Raw genomic sequence first — 19,634 nt, forward strand, 5'->3', positions numbered from 1 at the left:
ATTGACAGTATATCACTGGATATAAATAAACGGTATTTTTAAGTGTTTGTCATTAATTTTGCCTGATTTGATTACATTTTGATAGTAAAATTAATTCGTGTCCAATTCGAGGCACTTATTCTTACACTTTGCTGTCAAAATACTAATAACACTGTCAAAGTCCGTTTTATCGAAGGCATCGCGCTATTATGGTCGTTTGTCGCTCGTTTTGTCACAAATATTATCATACTATTGTCACAGTTAAAAGAAGGACGCTGAGCACGAAGAATTTTGTACATTGACACGGCATCTGCTATCTATCGCGCGTAATAGGGTATTATACTGTATTTAAAATATATTTTTTTACACCATGCATGAAATAAAACACCAGATAATTATTAGGAAAACACAGAAAGGAGGTATTTTTAAAACAAAAGTTCTATTTAATAAATCGGATAGAAAGATAAAAAGTGGTGAGTTGACCGTGACGTCACGATGTAATGTTTCATATAACTTCCATATTAGGAAATCGTTTTGACAGTTCTAAAAAAGTAACTGATTTGACTATAGCTGGTCAACCAAATCCCGTCAGTAAAAAAAGGCGCGAAATTCAAATTTTCTATGGGACGATATACCTTCGCGCCTACATTTTTCAAATTTGCCGCCTTTTTCTACTGTCAAGATCTGGTTGACCAAGTATAGTAGGAAACTACCCTATTATATATTACTGTAACGCTCGCACAGTGGTATTGGCCGCCGGCATCATTGGCGAGACAGCAATAAATTTAACGCTCGTGCGATAGAGATAGGAACACCCGAGTCAATGTACGGAATTCTTCGTGTTTAGAGTCCTTACTTTAACTGACGGAAATGGAATCAGCTATGGTTTTTCAGAGCATTTTATATCCGAGAGATGTTATTCTTATGTAATAAACTAATAAATAAAGGATACATAAATATGTAATATTTAGGAGCGATTCTACGTACAGTCCGCTGCAGAGATAAGGTTCCCCCCACGCATAAGTAAATAGTATTGCGCACTGTACAGTCAAGTGTAAAAATATGGGTGCATATAACTTACTTATATTATATGCACCCATATGATGTGTGCACTCATATTTTTACACTTGACTGTACCCACGTATTTGCAGTTTCCATACCCTTTGTTTATTACATATTTCGGTTCCAAATATTTCGCATATTTAATCACGCTCCATTATCTTATCGTTGCTAACCTTTCGAGCGACAAATGTCCACCGGCATTTTCGAGTCCGCGGAGATTTGCTTTCAACATTATCACTTTTAAAACTCATTTACTTGATACAAGTTTCTTTGAGGTGTAAAATCGTTTGACAAATCCAATCAGCAACACACATAACACCGTCACCTTATTACTTTGCAATAAAGGTCAAAGCTGCGTACGCTAATATGAGCCGTGCACGCACACGTTACGCAAGCGGTGTGCCATCTCCAACAAAGATCTCTTTATTACAACGCGCGTCTACGCACACGCGTCCGGTCTGCACAGGCTTTTAGGTTTCCTGTCACTTAATTCTTTAAGATCGAGCCGAGAAACTCGTAACATGTAAATGGCCTTGGTGAACCTAATGTATAATATATACAATAGGTTTAAAAGCCAGTTAAGTCTTTATAAGGCAGAGGAAATTTCCCACCTGATTTCGAACTTTATTTCAAAGTGATTAGGTTCAATTTTGCATAATTCCTGACACCCTTATGCCTTATAAAGGGAGAAACTAGCAGGAAACCTTTCTCGCAGGACCCGATAGCCACAGAATCCATACACGGTACACTTATGGTAAAGGAACTAGATGTCCTTGTCTTTTTCTCTTTCTGTCTCCTTCTCTTTCCCGTTGGTGTGGTTGTGTGCGTAGTCGCCCTCGCCGTGCGTGTCTGTCGGCTGTGTTAGGATGTCAGTCCTGTCAAAGTGCAGTTAGTAATAAGTTAAGTTTTACTACTCTCTCTATCACGAACTCGCAAATCCGACACTATTTAACTAAACCAGTGGTTCCGTGATCTGTATGAGCACCGCCGTTTAAAAAAATCCAAAAACTAAATCGACAGAAAATAAATCAAAATAATTATAAAACATGCTCACGAAATTGCAAGAGAATATGTTCGGTGACCTATAGAGAACGGCTAGACAGCCGTACGAAAGCATTTTTTCCCAAGCAGAAACAGAAAACCTGCGTTTCGCTCGGTCAATAAACAAATATGTAAAAAAAAACATTGAAAACGGGAGCGCTAGGGCTAATATATTTTGTATCCATTTGCCGTTTTTAAACAACTGGCGCCAGTTATAACGAATAAGAAATATATATTCTTCGTGGCCTAACTTTTAGATTTATAGGTTTTCCTAGACCTAGCGAAGGCCTTTGACACAGTGTTCATACCATTTTTTCTGGATATAATGAAGTATAGCATCTTGGAATCAGGGTAACCTCACTACAGTTATTTAATAGTTACCTCGGCGGAATTAAGGACACAAGACTGTTAATATGGGAGAATACGTAAGTAATTAACAGCCTTGACTTTCGGTGTACCACAAGGAAGTGTCTTAGTTCCAACGCTTTTTCTTACATTCTTTGGCGGACTAAGTCAAGCCATTATAACTATAATATATCGACATGTACGTTGTATTATTATAACGAACCTTCCAGCCAGTAACGCCGGTGCGACGCCGAGCGCCCGCTTGAGTGCTTCGTGCGTTTTCATCCGCAGTCGCATCAGCTCATTTTGGACGCGTTCTGTGATCGCTCGTCGCGTCTCTTCTTCGCTCGCGTTTGATTCTTTTAACCTGAAATAAAACAAATATTCAATATTGAATGCACCTCTTTATGGAGCGCAATAGAACCTCCAAAATGCAACGAAAAACATGAACATGCGAGACATGTATAATAATTGTGTTCATAATAAAGTTAGTTCCAATTGTTCTTTTAAGATAGCCTTTGTGTCATGCTAGGAGTCGAAGTGGTCGCCGTGGCCGAATTCTGCCGGAAGAATCATCATCATCATGTCATGTTATATTTAAAAAAGAAACAATAGTTTGGCCTGAATAATCATAGCCTGCTTCATTAGTAAACAGTTCGTTTTTTACCTACAACTTCTTATTTCGCGGTTTCGTAGTCTTTGTAATCATTTAAATGTATACATTTTTACAATAATTTGCGTAACTTAAGTTACATTACTAATCACAGTTACAGCATTCCGCCATCACACGCACCACACCCTTACCTGGCCAGTAAGTTGGCCAGCGGCACCGGCTGGCCCACGGCGAGCCACACCCTGTTGCCGGCCCGGAGCCGGTAGGGCTCCGTGTTGGGCAGCACGCCGTCCATGCCCTCGTGCCAGATGGGCAGCACGAGCGGCGCGCGGCCCGCCTCCGCGCACTCCGCTATCATTCGACCCACGCCCCATTTGAATCTGATGTGCTCCTGGAAATAATTAGAATAATTATTTAAAGGACTAATGGCGTTATTTATAAACGGCCGCTAAGTTAATCAGTTGATGATCGTCGTTTGTCTCTATCTTTGGTAAGTCATAGAGGGACAAACGACGATCATCAGCTGATTAACTTAGCAGACGTTTATGAATAACGTCGTAAGTATTATATTTAATAACAAGATTTCTTTTTGTATAAACCGTCCTAACCTAACCCTCATATCATACTCCTTCTATCTTAAACTTAATTGTCTTTTGACACCTTATGTCAATTGACAAGGAAGCGAACCGATTTTCTTTAAAACACGGGTGTATTCCCATTTGTCTCCGTGTATTCACGGGTGTATTTCCGTTTGTCACGTGACCGTGACGCCATACGTGAGGCGGGGACAGATGAGAATGATTTATATGAATACCCGTAATTTGTACCCGGTGGGGACAAATGGGGATACACAAATCTTGGCGCTATAGATATGTTAATTTTATATTTTTGGTAAGTTTAATGTGACAAATGTTCGTAAAATACTGCGGGTTGTGAAGTCAAGTCGGTTAAAAAATCCTAATTTGTGTTAACGTGACTGTTCCGGCGTACTCGGACGCTCCCTCGATTATTGAATGAATCGACATTTACGCCATCCAACCCGATAATACTGGACGTAAAAAAAATTTACTTGGCAAAGCGACATTCCGCGGTCGTCGCAATGGCCTCGCATCGATCTTTAAAAATAATACGGCACTTAAAAATCCGGTTTCCTTTCAGGCACTACATCCGTAATTAGCAAAACGAGAGCTCTTGTACTCTGCTCATTTACATTTCCATTTGTCGTAAGGCACACTCATTTGGAGTAACTCGATGGATTCCGAAACAGTCCTGATAGTGCATAAAAAATCTGGGGTTGCTGGGGACCTAGCCAAAATGACAATCTTAAATTAAATAATGTTTGCAAATTCACGTGACTTTTCGTAGCATCTGTCATCCTGGTACGTTTGTCGTTGACGTCGTTGTAAAATTGTCATATTGGCTAGGCCCCCTGAGGCACTGTAGAGAACTTATCATTTATCATTTCACAGTGCGCACATGCTCGTAAAGTGTCATTCTATGGAACTTGCTAACTATATAAACAAACCGCCATTGAAATTGTCAAAAAATATGAATTTACTAGTGATTTTTGTTTACATAGTTAGCATGTTCCATAGAGTGACACTTTAGTTATATAGCACTTTTAAAACGCAAACTCAACTTCCCAAATTCCTAAATTGTGTTAACATGTCGGTTCCGGTGCGGAGTTCGCAGACGCTCCCACGATTATTGAATGAATCGATGCTTCCGTCACACACCGTGATAATACTGGATTTGAACTTGGTAGTGAAATTTGTTGAACTGTCCAAAAATGGGAATCAAATTCAAATTGATATTTTGGCATGAAAATAGTTCGGATAAATACAATGTTTATAGTTTCGAATAAAAATGTATGTGGTATGATCTGGTAGAGAAATCCGAATGTTATGATCGTGAGGTCTCTCTTTGGGTCGAAGTATACTGGTTTTATACAGGGACTTCAACTAAGGGAGTCAGAGGAAGCAAAATAATTAAGTCACCGACAGACAGCGGAGGCTTTAGCAATAGGGTTTTATTACCCTTTGTGTACGAAACCCGAAAAACAACAATCATTTTGTTTATATCATACCTATGTCAAAAACCTGAGTCACTCAGGTCGCGTGCAATCGTTTGAGCTTGTTGCCATTTGTCACCACAACTAAATCAAATGATCCTGAGACAAGCGCCGGCGCAGAGTCGCGCGCGCTGACCTAAAAATTACGTATCTCTTCATCCATAAAAATGCTCACAATGTGAAGTCTGAAGTGCCTAGAGAAAGGCCTTAAGTTTGCTCATAAAATTTTTCGAAACCGTATTTTGATCTAAAAAGCGCTACGACTTTTCAAAAACTCCGTTCTCTGAGCCTTCTGCGCTTTAAACTCCTTAAAGTATCCGCTCTAGTAATTGTAATAAAGCGCGTTAAATACGCAGTAATCTCATCAAATGCTCGCCCGTGAACGTCTAATTCTGGATACATATAACTATAATAGGCTGCTAATTGCAATAATATATGGTTTAATGGTGTTATGGCTCTGAATGGCAGTAATGCGCAACCGCCTGCTTACTAATAGCAATCTGAACTCACTATAAGTGGACCTTATGAGTTTGCAATAAAGTTCACATATAGTCAGTTAACAGTGTTGATGGTACGCGTACGCGCATACAAAAGGAAATAAACAAAGGATATAGTATCGTGAACTGGCTGACGCCGGCGCGCGTAGTTCATACTAAAAGGCGCTTTGGAAAACACCGTCGGCATCGGGTTGAAAGTTGGCGCTACCACTGATTAGATAATAGTACTACTTAAAGTGTCATTCTATGGAACTTGGTATGTAAACAAAAGTCACTAGTAAATTCATCATTCAGAGACAAATTCAATATGGCGTTTTGTTTACATACCTACCTAGTTAGCAAGTTCCATTGAATGACACTTTACCGTTAAATTGTTTGGATTACTCAAGGACGAGATAAAGCATCGACCTAGACCTAAAGAATTCCAGGAAGTGATGGTGGGACGACTTAATATCCATGAATTAGTCACAACTGGCCTGAATTCGAGCTAAATTAGGAGATGACCTAGGTTAAGGTTATCCGGAAAGAGGCAAGCCATTAGCAATCGGGGTTTCGCCATTTACTAATAGTACTAATACTGACCGGTAACAGCGTTTGTCGCTCCTTTGTCGCGTAAACGAGCGACAAAGTTAAATGATTGATTGTGACGCGTGCGACCTACTTCGCTAATGACAAAGCGACTGCGACAAAGAAAGCAAAAAAAACTGGTTGCACTCCGGGAGTGCTGGCAGAAGTGAAAACTCAATCACTATTGCAAAATGTCTGCAGCACTATGTATAATTGAGGTTAACGCCATCTAGCGTTTTTCGTCGCGTTACTTGAAACCCCTAAGTACATCACTGTTAGCACTCGAGTTATATTAATACCAGTTAGATGGAAACTCACTAGATGGCATTTAAATCAATAAAGAAAAACTCAATGACATTGTAAGTTTTTCGATCAGGTCACGTGTCCGTCTTACGGTCACGTGATCTGTCGCGAGTTTAACATTTTATCCCCACCTCAAAAAGTGCACAGCGCCGCTAAAGAAGTTTTCACTTCACCAAAAGATTTTACTGTTTCATTCTAATACTTACAGTATTTTCCTACTAGTCAAATCAGTTTCTTTTTTTGAAAACTGTCAAAACGTTTTGCTAATATAAGGAATTTATATACTTTTTATATTTTTATCCGATTTATTAAATAAGACTTCTGCTTAAAAATAACTGACATCTATGTTTTTCTAATAATTATCTGGTGCTTTATTTCATGCATGGTGTGACATAATTTATTTTAAATACAGGAAAATACCCTCTTCATTTCAAACGTAGACGAGCCATAAGCCATAATGGTGTGTGATCTTGTCAGTACTAACTAGATAAGTATGAATAAAACTGCATAAGTGAGTCATCTAAATCATTGAAATAGGTACAGTCACCAGCAAAAATATATGACTGTGGACAGCCGTGCAAAAATATCTGATGCTCCATTGGAGGCATAAGTATATGACGACACTACCTCGGTAAAAATATGTGATGCTTTGTGGCCGGCAAAAACATCGTTAGCCTGTATCCGCATAAATATCGGATCGCGGGTCGCTTAAAAATATTTGACTACTCATAAAAATCTAAATTATGTGATTACTCTCATCTGGCATAAATATCTCTCCACTGTGAATGTAAATACATGGTATGGCAGACGGACCGCCTATAAATCTGACACGAAATTATGAAATATGTATGTCATCAATCGGCAAAAACGAACCATACCTGGATAGCATAGAGCCTTAAATTGTATGAAGTGATTTGACAATTCACGAAAAGAGTGCAGACTTGTCATTGCATATGTCTGTCTCACGTATTTCATTTCCAATTTTAAATTGTGACATAATTCAGGTAGACTTTTAATAGAAGATGTGTAATAAAACTAATAAACCTCCTTCTTACATAAAAAAGAATGATAAAGAAGTCAACATGTGGACTGTGACAAGGACAAACAATAATAGCGCTTTCGCTGCTACTCCTACTGAATGATACATAAGACTATCCCGTTCGGTCATTTCCCCCACCCCTCATGCCAGATCCAGTTATATACTAGATTCATGATATGATTGCAATACGTTCAAATTTACAAAAAAATTATATCCATTTTATTCCGTCAAACCGATGATAGAATATAATGTGAGACAGACATATACAATGACAAGTCTGCACTCTTTTCGTGAATTGTCAAATCACTTCATACAATTTACGGCTCTATACCAAACATGTATGGTTCGTTTTTGAAGGTCGATAACATATTTGTGATTTTCCAACGTGTCAGATATTATAATAGGCGGTCCGTCGTCCATCCGATGTATTTGCTTTCACAGTGGAGAGATATTTATGCCAGATGAGAGCAATCAGATAATTTTGATTTTTATGAGTAATCAAATATTTTTAAGCGACCCGATCCGATATTTATGCGGATACAGACTAACGATATTTTTGCCGGCCACAAAGCATCACATATTTTTACCGAGGTAGTGTCGTCATATACTTATGCCTCCAATGGAGCATCAGATATTTTTGCACGGCTGCCCACAGTCATATATTTATGCTGGTGACTGTACTAAGCAATTGCAACTGTTATTTATTCAGTCTTAACTAATCGTAGTTGGCTCTTATGCCTTTGCATTAAGGTTTACGTTAGTCAACACTCAACAGTGTAAACGGTGGTACCTATAGTTTGCGGTTGAGTATACAGATTACAGAATACAGACCTTGACATTATCTGCGGTCTGACTTTAAGGGCTAGTGCACTAGACTATACCAGTACGTCAAGCACGAGTGTGCCGCGACAGTATCGCGCGCTATAGTCTATCGATCTCAGTATTTAAGAGACGGGTACTCTAATATACTCTGTAGATCTTCGCACGGGATAATATGTACCACCAAATACAGAGCTCCTTAATGGTTTTTGGTCGTGTTGCCACGAGACTGTCATAAAATAATAACGAAATCAAATGAAATATGCCTGTTAATCGATATAGCAAAAGCAAGGTAGGTAAAAGTATACATATAAATAAGCTTACGGTACTCACGGTACTTACCCTTAAGTTAATCCAATTTTAATAAAAGTGTTTGAACTAATTTCCTAAATAAAGCTAATATATACCGGCTCCAACCCTGCCTCTGCCTTGAGAAGATTTAAATCTCCCCTCAATTGGAGGAGGGTATCCCAATATGGGACCGGCAATAAACTCGGCGGGACATATTTTTTCAAAACATTACGTCTTATACATATTCAACATGCATTACGCGTAAATAAGAAAAAAACTCGCATTGGGTAACCCGTGCAAAGCCGGGGCGGGTCGCTAGTTTAATTTAAAGATGGCTGCCATTACCTTGCTGACGTTGACTCGTCCCTCAGGGAAGATGTGCACCCACTCGCCTCTCGTCAGCCGCTCGATGCAGAAGTCGATCGCAGGCTGAAAAACAAACAAACACTGTGAGGAACAGACATACAAGACCAGGTGTTTGTTTTTTCTTAACCCCTCAGCTCCCACATGATATCATGTCCTCCAACAAGTGACGTATAAAATTTATGTTTTATAAATCAATAACGCCTGGAAGTTCGGGAGTTTTTGAAATATTTTACAGTAACGATCTTGTACAAAGAGAAAGCCACCTGTTAAGAATGTACCTATACATACTCGTATATAAATTATATAATATAAGACAGATAAATAATATTTTCCACAATGATTTTGAGCTCTATCTCAAAGTGATAGGATTCAAATTTGCATTTTATGTCCGTTATAGGGTTATCATAGTAATATGTAAAAGTATTAGGTACCTACTTCGGTAAATTATGATTTAACTAAAAGGTTATTCAAATCTGCGCAATGGCTAATGTTAATAAGGGCGTTAAACTTGACCTCATCACGCGAACGTAAGCACATAATCATTTAATCAAATAGACACGCCTCATACATGACATGATATACCTACCTCAATATATAATATTTATTTTTTATGGAAACGGTTCTTACGCACGCTGTTGTGTGATAAAAATGGTGCGCTCATGAGGAGGCCTACCCTTAGTGTCAAATGAATAAATAAATATTATAGGACATTCTTACACAAATTGACTAAGTCCCACAGTAAGCTCAAGAAGGCTTATGTTGTGGGTACTCAGACAACGATATACATATAATATACATGTATATATATAAAATACATAGAAAAACTCTTAAGACTCAGGAACAAATATCTACACAGATACTATATAAGAGGAACACTTCTTACACAAATAAATGTCCTTACCGGGATCGAACCCAGGACCATCAAAGAAAGACAAAAAGTCAAAGTCAAAGTGTCAAAAGGGTATAAGAAAATGATATACCGTACCTGATAGACCCCCGCTCCCCGATAGCGCGAAGAATGCGGCGTGCAGAGCGTTCGTGAAGCAAATGTCATGTGCTGCTAATGACCATCGCATGCGGCGACCTATAGAACCTATCTATGAACAAGTCTGCGAATGAATTCGACTAAAGTGTCATTCCATGGAACTTGCTAACTGTGTAAACAAAAGTCACTAGTAAATTCATCATTCAGAGACAATTTCAATATGGCGATTTGTTTACATAGTTAGTAAGTTCCATAGAGTGACAATTTACTGGTCCTTTTCTATATGTATTTACCTAGTGGACTCGTACATGGTGGTGGCTTGGGACATGGTGAGTTGTAGGTCTTTGGATGGCATTCTGTACCTGATAGACCCCCGCTCCCCGTTCGACCGGCACACACTTGCCGAGCGCGAAGAAAGCGGCGTGCAGAGCGTTCGTGAAGCAAATGTCATGCGCCGCTAATGACCATCGCATGCGGCGACCCATGGAACCCGCTAGCGTTCCTGCGTCTAATACGCCTGTGAACAAACGAAGAGATATTAGAGTCAATAAGCTGAGATGGGCCACCTTGAAAGAAGGCCTGATATGAGCTGTGTAGAAAATTCTGAAATTATAAAGGATTTGTCTTGGCTAGTTTTTACGTATAGGCATATAGTTAATATATATTAATCTAAGTTATTTTTCAAAAATTTGGTTTGTTTTTAAAAACTAGCCAAGACAAATCCTTTATAATTTCAGGATTTTCTACACAGCACAGAACTTGGCACCCATATAGATATCAATTCTTTTGTCGGCGAGTCAACAACGACACATATTCTTAATACCTATTGAACTTGGCTTTCATTTCACATTTATGTTTTTGTTGGGATATCATTACTTTTTGTACAGAAATTACTATAGTATTCATCATGAAAGCAGTTTGCCTAAGTTGAAAAGGAAACCTTCGCTAACGCGCGGTTAATTGTCAAAAAGTTTCAGTTTTCAAATTTTTCCCTCTATATGCACCTAATAGTCTACCTTCATGCCAAATATCAAGTTTCTAAGTCATCTAGAAGTGGGTTAGGTTTTTGGTCTATAAGTATTAATTATTTCTTTCCATCGAAATATCAATAATTTCCAGTTTTCAGATTTTTCCCTCTATACGCACCTAATAGTCTACCTTGATGCCAAATATCAAGTTTCTAAGTCATCTAGAAGTAGGTTAGGTTTTTGGTCTATAAGTATTAATTTTTTTTTTCCACCGAACTATCAATAAATTCCAGTTTTCAGATTTTTCCCTCTATATGCACCTAATAGTCTACCTTGATGCCAAATATCAAGTTTCTAAGTCATCTAGAAGTGGGTTAGGTTTTTGGTCTATAAGTATTAATAATTTTTTTTCCATCGAAATATCACTAATTTTCAGTTTTCAGATTTTTCCCTCTATATACATCTAATAGTCTACCTTTATGCCAAATTTCAAGTTTCTAGGTCATCTGGAAGTGGGTTAGGTTTTTGATCTATATGTCAGTCAGTCACAAAAATGCCGGTTTTTAAACGTTAATTTATCAATAACTGTTTGAGCTATGTTTATGAAATTTTGTATTTTGTACAAGCTAAGGGACTTGAATACATGTGCCAAATTTCATGTGTGTGTAGGTTAAGTAGGTTTCACGTTGTGAAGGGGTCAAAAGTAGCTCGAAATGGTTCGTGTAATATTACACACGGTTGCTGCGTCGCCAGTTCCTTTTTCTTTGAACTTGGCTGGACACGCTACCGCTAGATACAGACTTTTTACAGCCTAAATATACAGCTTAATATAGTATACAAATAAATTTAAATACAGCTTTTATACAGCTTGACATGGTACTTGGGCTGCATCTGATCTCAGTAACTTTTTTTCGCCTACGCGTTCTTAACGTGGTGCCTTCAGGACTTCCTTAAGCTGGTTTTACTGAATTATAATGTTACTATTACTATGCTAGGTCATCTGGTGGCTGGTGTGTGATTCAACCTTAAAAAAATACGTAATGCTAATTTAAATCAAACAACAGACTGGCCACCTGGCCTACTTAGTTTAGCTTAGCGATCGGAAATTAGGTTAATTATATTATATTCCAGTTACCTAGGTCGCACCCAAATTAGTAGTCCGACGCCTAAACTGTGGCCCAGAACACACAGATCATTTATACTCGATACATCGAGATTATACTCGTACGATGACACCATAGACTAGGAATCCTCTAGAAGTCTAGACGGAGTTTAGAGCAATTATTTCATGAAACCGATGCTGCCAAAAATACTGGGGTGCGGGAGACGAGGTGAGCGAATCCCGTGCCGTGATTGGTCCGTTCAAAGACACGGACCAATCACGGCACGGGATTCTGACACTTTGACTCAAAGATGGAGTAAAACTACCGTATATTTGTGGCAGAGGGGGTAGCGTTAATATACTCAGTCTAGAGGATGTCTTGTCTGTGGATGACACGATCGATATAAACTGCTCGGCCACGACATTGTCTCCGCGCCATCGGTCGCGCAATGTCGTGGCCGAGCAGATACATGGATCACAACATTCACAACACAACTTCTACCTCAAATCTCGCCGGCCTACCCTCCTAAAAAGACGACGACGACGCTGGGGCCCCGCTGTGTCCAATGCCTGACGTGAAGAGTACTAAAACCTGGTTTGTGGTCTGGTTTTCGTACTCTTAATAAAGCGTTGTCTATAACTCGTCGTATAACATGGTCGTCTATAACTATACCATCGGGCCTACTATATAAATAAATAAATATATTAGGGGATTCTACACAGATCACCTAAACTAAAGCAAAGCTTATACTATGGGTGCTAGGCGACGATATACATACTTATATAGATAAATACATGTTACTTATATACATAGAAAACACCCATGACTCACGAATAAATATCTGTATTCATCACACAAATAAATGCCCTTACCGGGATTCGAACCCAGGACCATCGGCTTCACAAGCGGGGTCACTAGCCACTATGCCAGACCGGTCGTCCAAACACTACCACACGCTATAGTTTGTAGCTTTCTAATAGAGCCCGAAGGTAAATCCTATTGTCTATTGTTAAGTAAAACCGCTCGTGCCACGTGCCACAACCACCTGCATAAAAAATCGGTACTTCGGTTACTGAGTGCCGGCGAGTCGAACGCTACAGAACCAGTCTAAAATGTGTCATCGAGATGCGTAACAAAGGCGCGTTATCGGAGAGCGCACCTACACTGGTTTTTTGAGCGTTGGACTAGCCCGCGCTCAGGTGCCAAATAGAATAATTAGGACCCTTTTTTGCAGGTAAGTAGCACGTGCGGTTTTGAATGAATGAATGAATGAATGAATGAATGAATGAAATGAATGAACGTTTATTCACAAGAACATATGGTACAGTACAGTGGATGTTATAAATTTACAATGTTGGCCCTTAATATGTTCTGCCATAAGGCATGTGAAAATTGTTTTTCCATGACATGACAAAGCCATGTATGTGAACATTAATTGCGTGCATGCAATTTTACTGAACAATAGACAATAGGATAAGCCTTCGGGCTCTACTAGAAAGCTACAAACTATACTATTAACCATTATCACTATCAGTAAGACATTGACCCTGTTCCTGTATGTACGTCAAGGCTGTTCGGCAATTAGCCTGCTTCGTAGGAATTCACGATGATTGTTTGTGAAGGGCTTTTGAGGTGACGCGGTAATCTGTTTTTAAATGGTAAATGTATTCACGCATAACGGCTATTGAGTGTAATCTCTTAAGACACAAACAATGATTTCATTATTAATAAAAATTAGCTGCAGCAACATTTTGGCTCTACAATTAGGTAGGAAAGTGTATCAGGTATTAATGCAGTGCAGGAGCAACATTAAATTAAAAGAATCGAAACGAAAAAGACATAAATTAAAAGTGGAAATATTTACTGTCTTGATTGAGATTTGAACTCACGATCCTAGATCGCCAGTGCTCTTACATCTCTGCTCTTACTCTACACAGTCAGTCAAAATAATAAATATCGACAGATTTTTAGTTTGATTCGATTCGCCTCGGGCCACCTAATAGTGTCGCTTTCATGCTACCAGTCGGACAGTCGCCGAAAGTGTCCATTGACGCAGAATAAGTGAGCCACGCCTGCCATTAACACGAGTCTGGGTCGGCGCACGCGCAATCTATCCGCGGGTCCGGATGTGACCATCGCTTTATGTGTGACATGCAAGGCTTATCAAGTTATCACAGATGCTTACGGATGCGGTGCCAGTGTGATAACCACCACTCCGAGGCTGTGACGTCACATCGCCTGACCGCACTGATAGTGACATATAGGTCAAGTCTACTATGTTTACGTATGTTAATAATAAATCACACGAATGTTCAACTTTAGCTTTAGTGTAAGGCTTGAGTGGACGCTCAAGTCGGGCGTGCAGCTAGGCGGGGCGTGCGGCGTGCATGTTAAACAAATGCAAACGCACAGGAGCGGCCTTAGTGCACGCTGCTCAAATCACTTGTGACCCCGACGCAACGCTGCACATGCACACCCCGCCGAATGCTCCGCTGCGAGCGACCACTCAGGCCTTACACCTTACACTTATGTCTCCTCTACACTAAGATGGGCCAGCGTGTAGTGGTGTCGGATGGCTTATGGCGCGGCGGGATGGCGATGGGATATTTTCTTTCGCCGAAAAGCGACTGATATGATTGTGTTAGTTGACTTGACGCCACACAATGATATAGCTCTTTATATTGTTCTCATAGTCATGGCGATCACCAGGAAGCGGTGTAGCTCGCTGTTGAGGCGGTGGCGCGCCAGCTCCAATACCATGCTGTGCACGTTGGCCGACCGGTGGGACTCACCATGGCTGAAGCACTGGGTGCAGCTACATGCCCCAGTGTGTCAGAATTTGTTTTAAGATTATGTTTGTACTAACCCTAGCTTTAAGAATTAGTATTTATGTTACTAACACATTATGGACTTTTGTTCGAAATAAATGATTTCAATTTCATAGTTGATAATCTATGAATACTGAGGTACTTAATTGAACAAGATCAATGGGCGTGAGAATGATAGTTCTGCTCAAGTGACTTCTGGACTCTAGTTAGTAATAGAAATTAACTTAGGTATTTCAGGTAGTATAAATTGCATTTCTTCCAATCATAAACAGGCGTTACGAATCATACGTTTGAGGATCCCTCGGGAGCCTCCGCCATTATGGAAAATGTTCTGGTGAATTCTAAATTCGACTTTAACTTTTTATGAATATATTGTCTCGGACAACAGTTTTGATAATAAATACACAAACACATGTATTGCAAGTCATCGTGGGGAAGTTAAAATTAAAAGCCTTCATGTGCATAATTTATTGAAAAGTGATCGCATAAGATATGTAGGCAGTTTTAGTAACCCGATACTGTTGCAATTGCGACATGCGAAAGGAATTTTACCTGAATATACTTACTTTTTATACTTATGATTTATGTTGTAAATAATCATGTTTTCTAGCGTTTTAACCCTTTATTACGCAATGTAGGTTAGAAACAACAAAACCTATGACGCTCTTTAGTACAAAATCAGTTCAGAATAGGGGAAGCTAGGTACTTACCCCAGAGGCCGGGGTCGTGCCCGGTGGCCTCTTCATAGCCGCCGTCAACTGTTCCTTATTGTACACTGTCGTTTTATTATCGTAACAAGAGGCCTAGAGGCCACTCACCCCAGAGGCCGGGGTCGTCGAAGCACGAGTGGTGGTTGGACACTGTTATTAGAGGCACTCCTGGCGGCCTCTTCATAGCCGCCGTCAGCTGTTCCTTATTGTACACTGTCGTTTTATTATCGTAACAAGAGGCCTAGAGGCCACTCACCCCAGAGGCCGGGGTCGTCGAAGCACGAGTGGTGGTTGGACAATGTGATGAGAGGCACGCTCGGAGGCCTCTTCATAGCCGCCGTCAGCTGTTTCTCATTATACACTGTCGTTTTATTACCGTAACAAGAGGCCTAGAGGCCACTCACCCCAGAGGCCGGGGTCGTCGAAGCACGAGTGGTGGTTGGCCAATGTGATGAGAGGCACGCTCGGAGGCCTCTTCATAGCCGCCGTCAGCTGTTCCTCATTATACACTGTCGTTTTATTATCGTAACAAGAGGCCTAGAGGCCACTCACCCCAGAGGCCGGGGTCGTCGAAGCACGAGTGGTGGTTGGACACTGTTATTAGAGGCACTCCTGGCGGCCTCTTCATAGCCGCCGTTAGCTGTTCCTTATTATATACTGTCGTTTTATTCAGGAACTCTGTAACAAAATATCCTTATTACATACAAGCTAACTGCTTCTGACTTTGTTGGTGTAGAACAAGTGATCTTAGAATAGGGCTTCTGTCTGGGTTTCCCCGGATTTGTCCTAGTTTAGCTTTTGTTTTGTTTTTAATATTATTTTCGGGGAGCAACTGCAATTTACGCCAAATGTCCAGGTTTTTTAAGTCTTTGTCCGGGTACGGCGAATTTAAAGATGGCAGCCCTATCGTAGAATGATTGCGTTTTGCCATTTTGAGGTATAGAATCCTAAAAAGACTAAAAGTTGTTACTAGGATCTAGTGTACTGTTGGAGCTATTTTTTCAAAGTAACAATTAGAATTACAATCAGATTCCTTATGTTTGTTGATAAATCATCCGTAATCGAGTATGCGTGCACAAAGTAGGCTAACAAACACAACTGTATTGTGTTTACACGCGTTTGATAAGCTCCAGTTGACAGCTCATTAATATTGATACTTTAACAGGAAATATTCTTATTTGTATATATGCTTAAGAAATGCACAATGGTTAAAATTGATAAGTAGAAAGTTGCTTCATCAAATAGGGATTATTAAAAAAAAATCTTAGCTGATAAAAAAAATGTTAATGCTGTGCAAAAACTTTATGTAAAAGACAGTTTTTATTTTTTTTTTCAAATATAAAAAATGTCTAATTTGAGAAAGTATTCTTTCTTGACATATTTCACACCTTGTAAATACATATAAAACTAAAATACACTGCGGTGTGGCACCACCAGACGCTCCCAAAGAAAATTCACCACACTGCTGCCTAACCAGCATTTGATGACATCATGCAAACAGCAGAATTTTAGAAATAACAAAACAAAGACATAATATATCTCTCAAAGATAAGAGTCTGTGTATACTATTAGATAGAAATTGTCTGTTTTGTCAATCTAAAAAAAATGTGGTAACTATATATCGGATGCATACAGAGTTACTGCGTTTTAACTTTACCAACACAAGCATACCCGACAAGATACCAGATTTTTTTGACAGTGACAAAATGTTTATCTTATGCGCAGGGTTGGGCAAAATACAGGCTTCCACGTATTTGAAATACAAATTACAAAATACATTTTTAAAAGTATTTGAAATACAAAATACAAACTACTTTGGTGACGGGTATTTGAAATACAAAATACAAATTACAGTGTTTAAAATAATGTATTTCAATTACAAAATATACCTTTATTTATTTTTTTGTTTAGCATTTAGTTTTAACGTTAACGAATATCCTTTCATATAAACTTATAGGGTCATTGCGCTAGTTTTCGTCCAGCTCTAGTTTTCGTCCACTTGACTAAATTTGCACTGCACAAATTTGGACTGATTTCACTCCTTATGTCTAAGGCGTCTAAGCAATATATCTGTCTACATATAACAATGATATTTCGCAAAAAGGAAGCGCTGGTGGCCTAGCGGTAAGAGCGTGCGACTTGCAATCCGGAGGTCGCGAGTTCGAACCCCGGCTCGAACCAATGAGTTTTTTGGAACTATGTACGAAATATCATTTGATATTTACCAGTCGCTTTTCGGTGAAGGAAAACATCGTGAGGAAACCGGACTAATTCCAATTACGGCCCTAGTTTACCCTCTGGGTGGGTTGGTCAGTCGCTATCGTAAACACTAGTGCCAACGCCAATTACTGGGATTAGTTTCCAAGCGGACCCCAGGCTCCCATGAGCAGTGGCAAAATGCCGGGACAACGCGAGGAAGATGAAGATTTCGCAAAAAGTAGTAAATTAAAAATGAAATATATATTTGATAATCTGTCAAGTCGTCGAAAACTAGTGCATGGACGGAAACTACTGCAATGACCCTATCCCCTAGATTTAAACAAAAAGTTCCACACAGAAGTTGACCTAATATAGATCCAGTATCCAGCCAATGAAAATTGTATCTCGGCTGGATCGGAGGTTCGCGGTCGGCTCACAGCTTGTGCGAGAGATTAGACATTTTAGGATTATAGAATTTAATAAAATGTATTTATAGAAATGTATTTTGAAGCTTGAAGTATTTGAAATACAAAATACTAAATACATGTGAGTGCAGTATTTGAAATACCAAATACAAAATACTTTTGAGGTAGTATTTGAAATACAAATACAAAATACTAATTTGTATTTCAAATACGTATTTCAAATACATGTAATTGAAATACTGCCCAACCCTGCTTATGCGTAAATGATGACTGATAGTAATAAAATAATAATGCTTAACATAAACAATATTGATTGCTTAACTTGTTAAATATATAAATTTGGTTACAATGATAAGATTAGATAGTTGTAGATAATGATTTTAGGGCAACTTTCTATTAGCAAGAACATATTTATATGTTTACTGTGTTGATTAGCTATACTCATCAATTAATCTTATATGTATGGATTACATGGAGTCATGTACACCGCTACTACAGTGAAAATGTTAATTTTGTGTTACTATACTATAACAGATACATGAAATTGTCACGTAGCTAACAATACTTGTTTCCAATTTCTTCTCAATAAGTTTTTAAACTTAAGTAATAAATATGTACTTACATCTATTGCTAAGTTATTTAAATATTGCTTATTTAAGAGAAAACTGGTCAAGCCAGTTATTCATTACTCAAATATTAATATTCATAAGTTTTATCACTATTGCATTTTGAAAGTTGAGAGGTCACTTATCCCTTGTTTAGGGGTTGTGAAAGGGGATTGACCTCTCGGGGTAGACATGACCTATAAACTACGTAAATATAACGTCAGCGTCGTGCGATCGCATTCCGCTAATGCAAGCAACATAACCAGTTTCAGCGAACTAGTTCACTTATTTCCTATACACTGCACGCGAGAACGAGTCTTAAGACTCAGGTGTTTGTAAATTGAATGTACAGAATACCCACCTACGATAAATTTACTGAAGAGTCCGACAACAGCCACGGTTATAGAACTTGCACACGTCCACAACCGTCCCGGGCTTCGCAGCCGCGGGATAATCCACGTTATATCATAAGCCATATTGTTCACTCCTCTTATACACTATACGACACTAATACAACATTGTTACTGTGATTAAACACGACGAAAATCAATTATATTAGCTCGCGACACTACGCTCGTGCGTACGAAGTACTGAATGAATGACAATTGACAAGTGCCTGACAGCTCGGCGGCGGTGTTGCCAGAATTAACTTTAAGGCGTTTTTCAAGCGTCAACTCATTATTAAATTTATTAAAGTCCGTCAACCAAATCTTGTCAGTAGTAAAAGGCGGCAAATTTGAAAAATCGCGGGTTAGCAACACTGTGTTCAAATAATTCCAAAACGCGTGTCATCTGTGTTTTATCTGTGGAATGTGGAT

At 39.1% G+C, this 19,634-nt stretch overlaps 1 protein-coding gene across 1 annotated transcript; it reads right to left on the bottom strand.

Annotated features, from left to right (window-relative positions):
* Positions 1-1,661: 1,661 nt before the first annotated feature.
* On the bottom strand, positions 1,662-19,448 carry LOC134655132 (tafazzin). Its single transcript, XM_063510591.1, has 7 exons — positions 19,178-19,448; positions 16,140-16,265; positions 10,341-10,495; positions 8,973-9,056; positions 3,232-3,431; positions 2,651-2,794; positions 1,662-1,916 (listed from the first exon to the last, which is right to left on the bottom strand). The coding sequence occupies exons 1-7, from the start codon at positions 19,290-19,292 to the stop codon at positions 1,805-1,807; spliced, it is 936 nt and encodes a 311-aa protein (XP_063366661.1). The 5' UTR covers positions 19,293-19,448; the 3' UTR covers positions 1,662-1,804.
* Positions 19,449-19,634: the final 186 nt, after the last annotated feature.

Source organism: Cydia amplana, chromosome 16 (assembly GCF_948474715.1).
Source record: "Cydia amplana chromosome 16, ilCydAmpl1.1, whole genome shotgun sequence".
NCBI lineage: Eukaryota > Metazoa > Arthropoda > Insecta > Lepidoptera > Tortricidae > Cydia > Cydia amplana.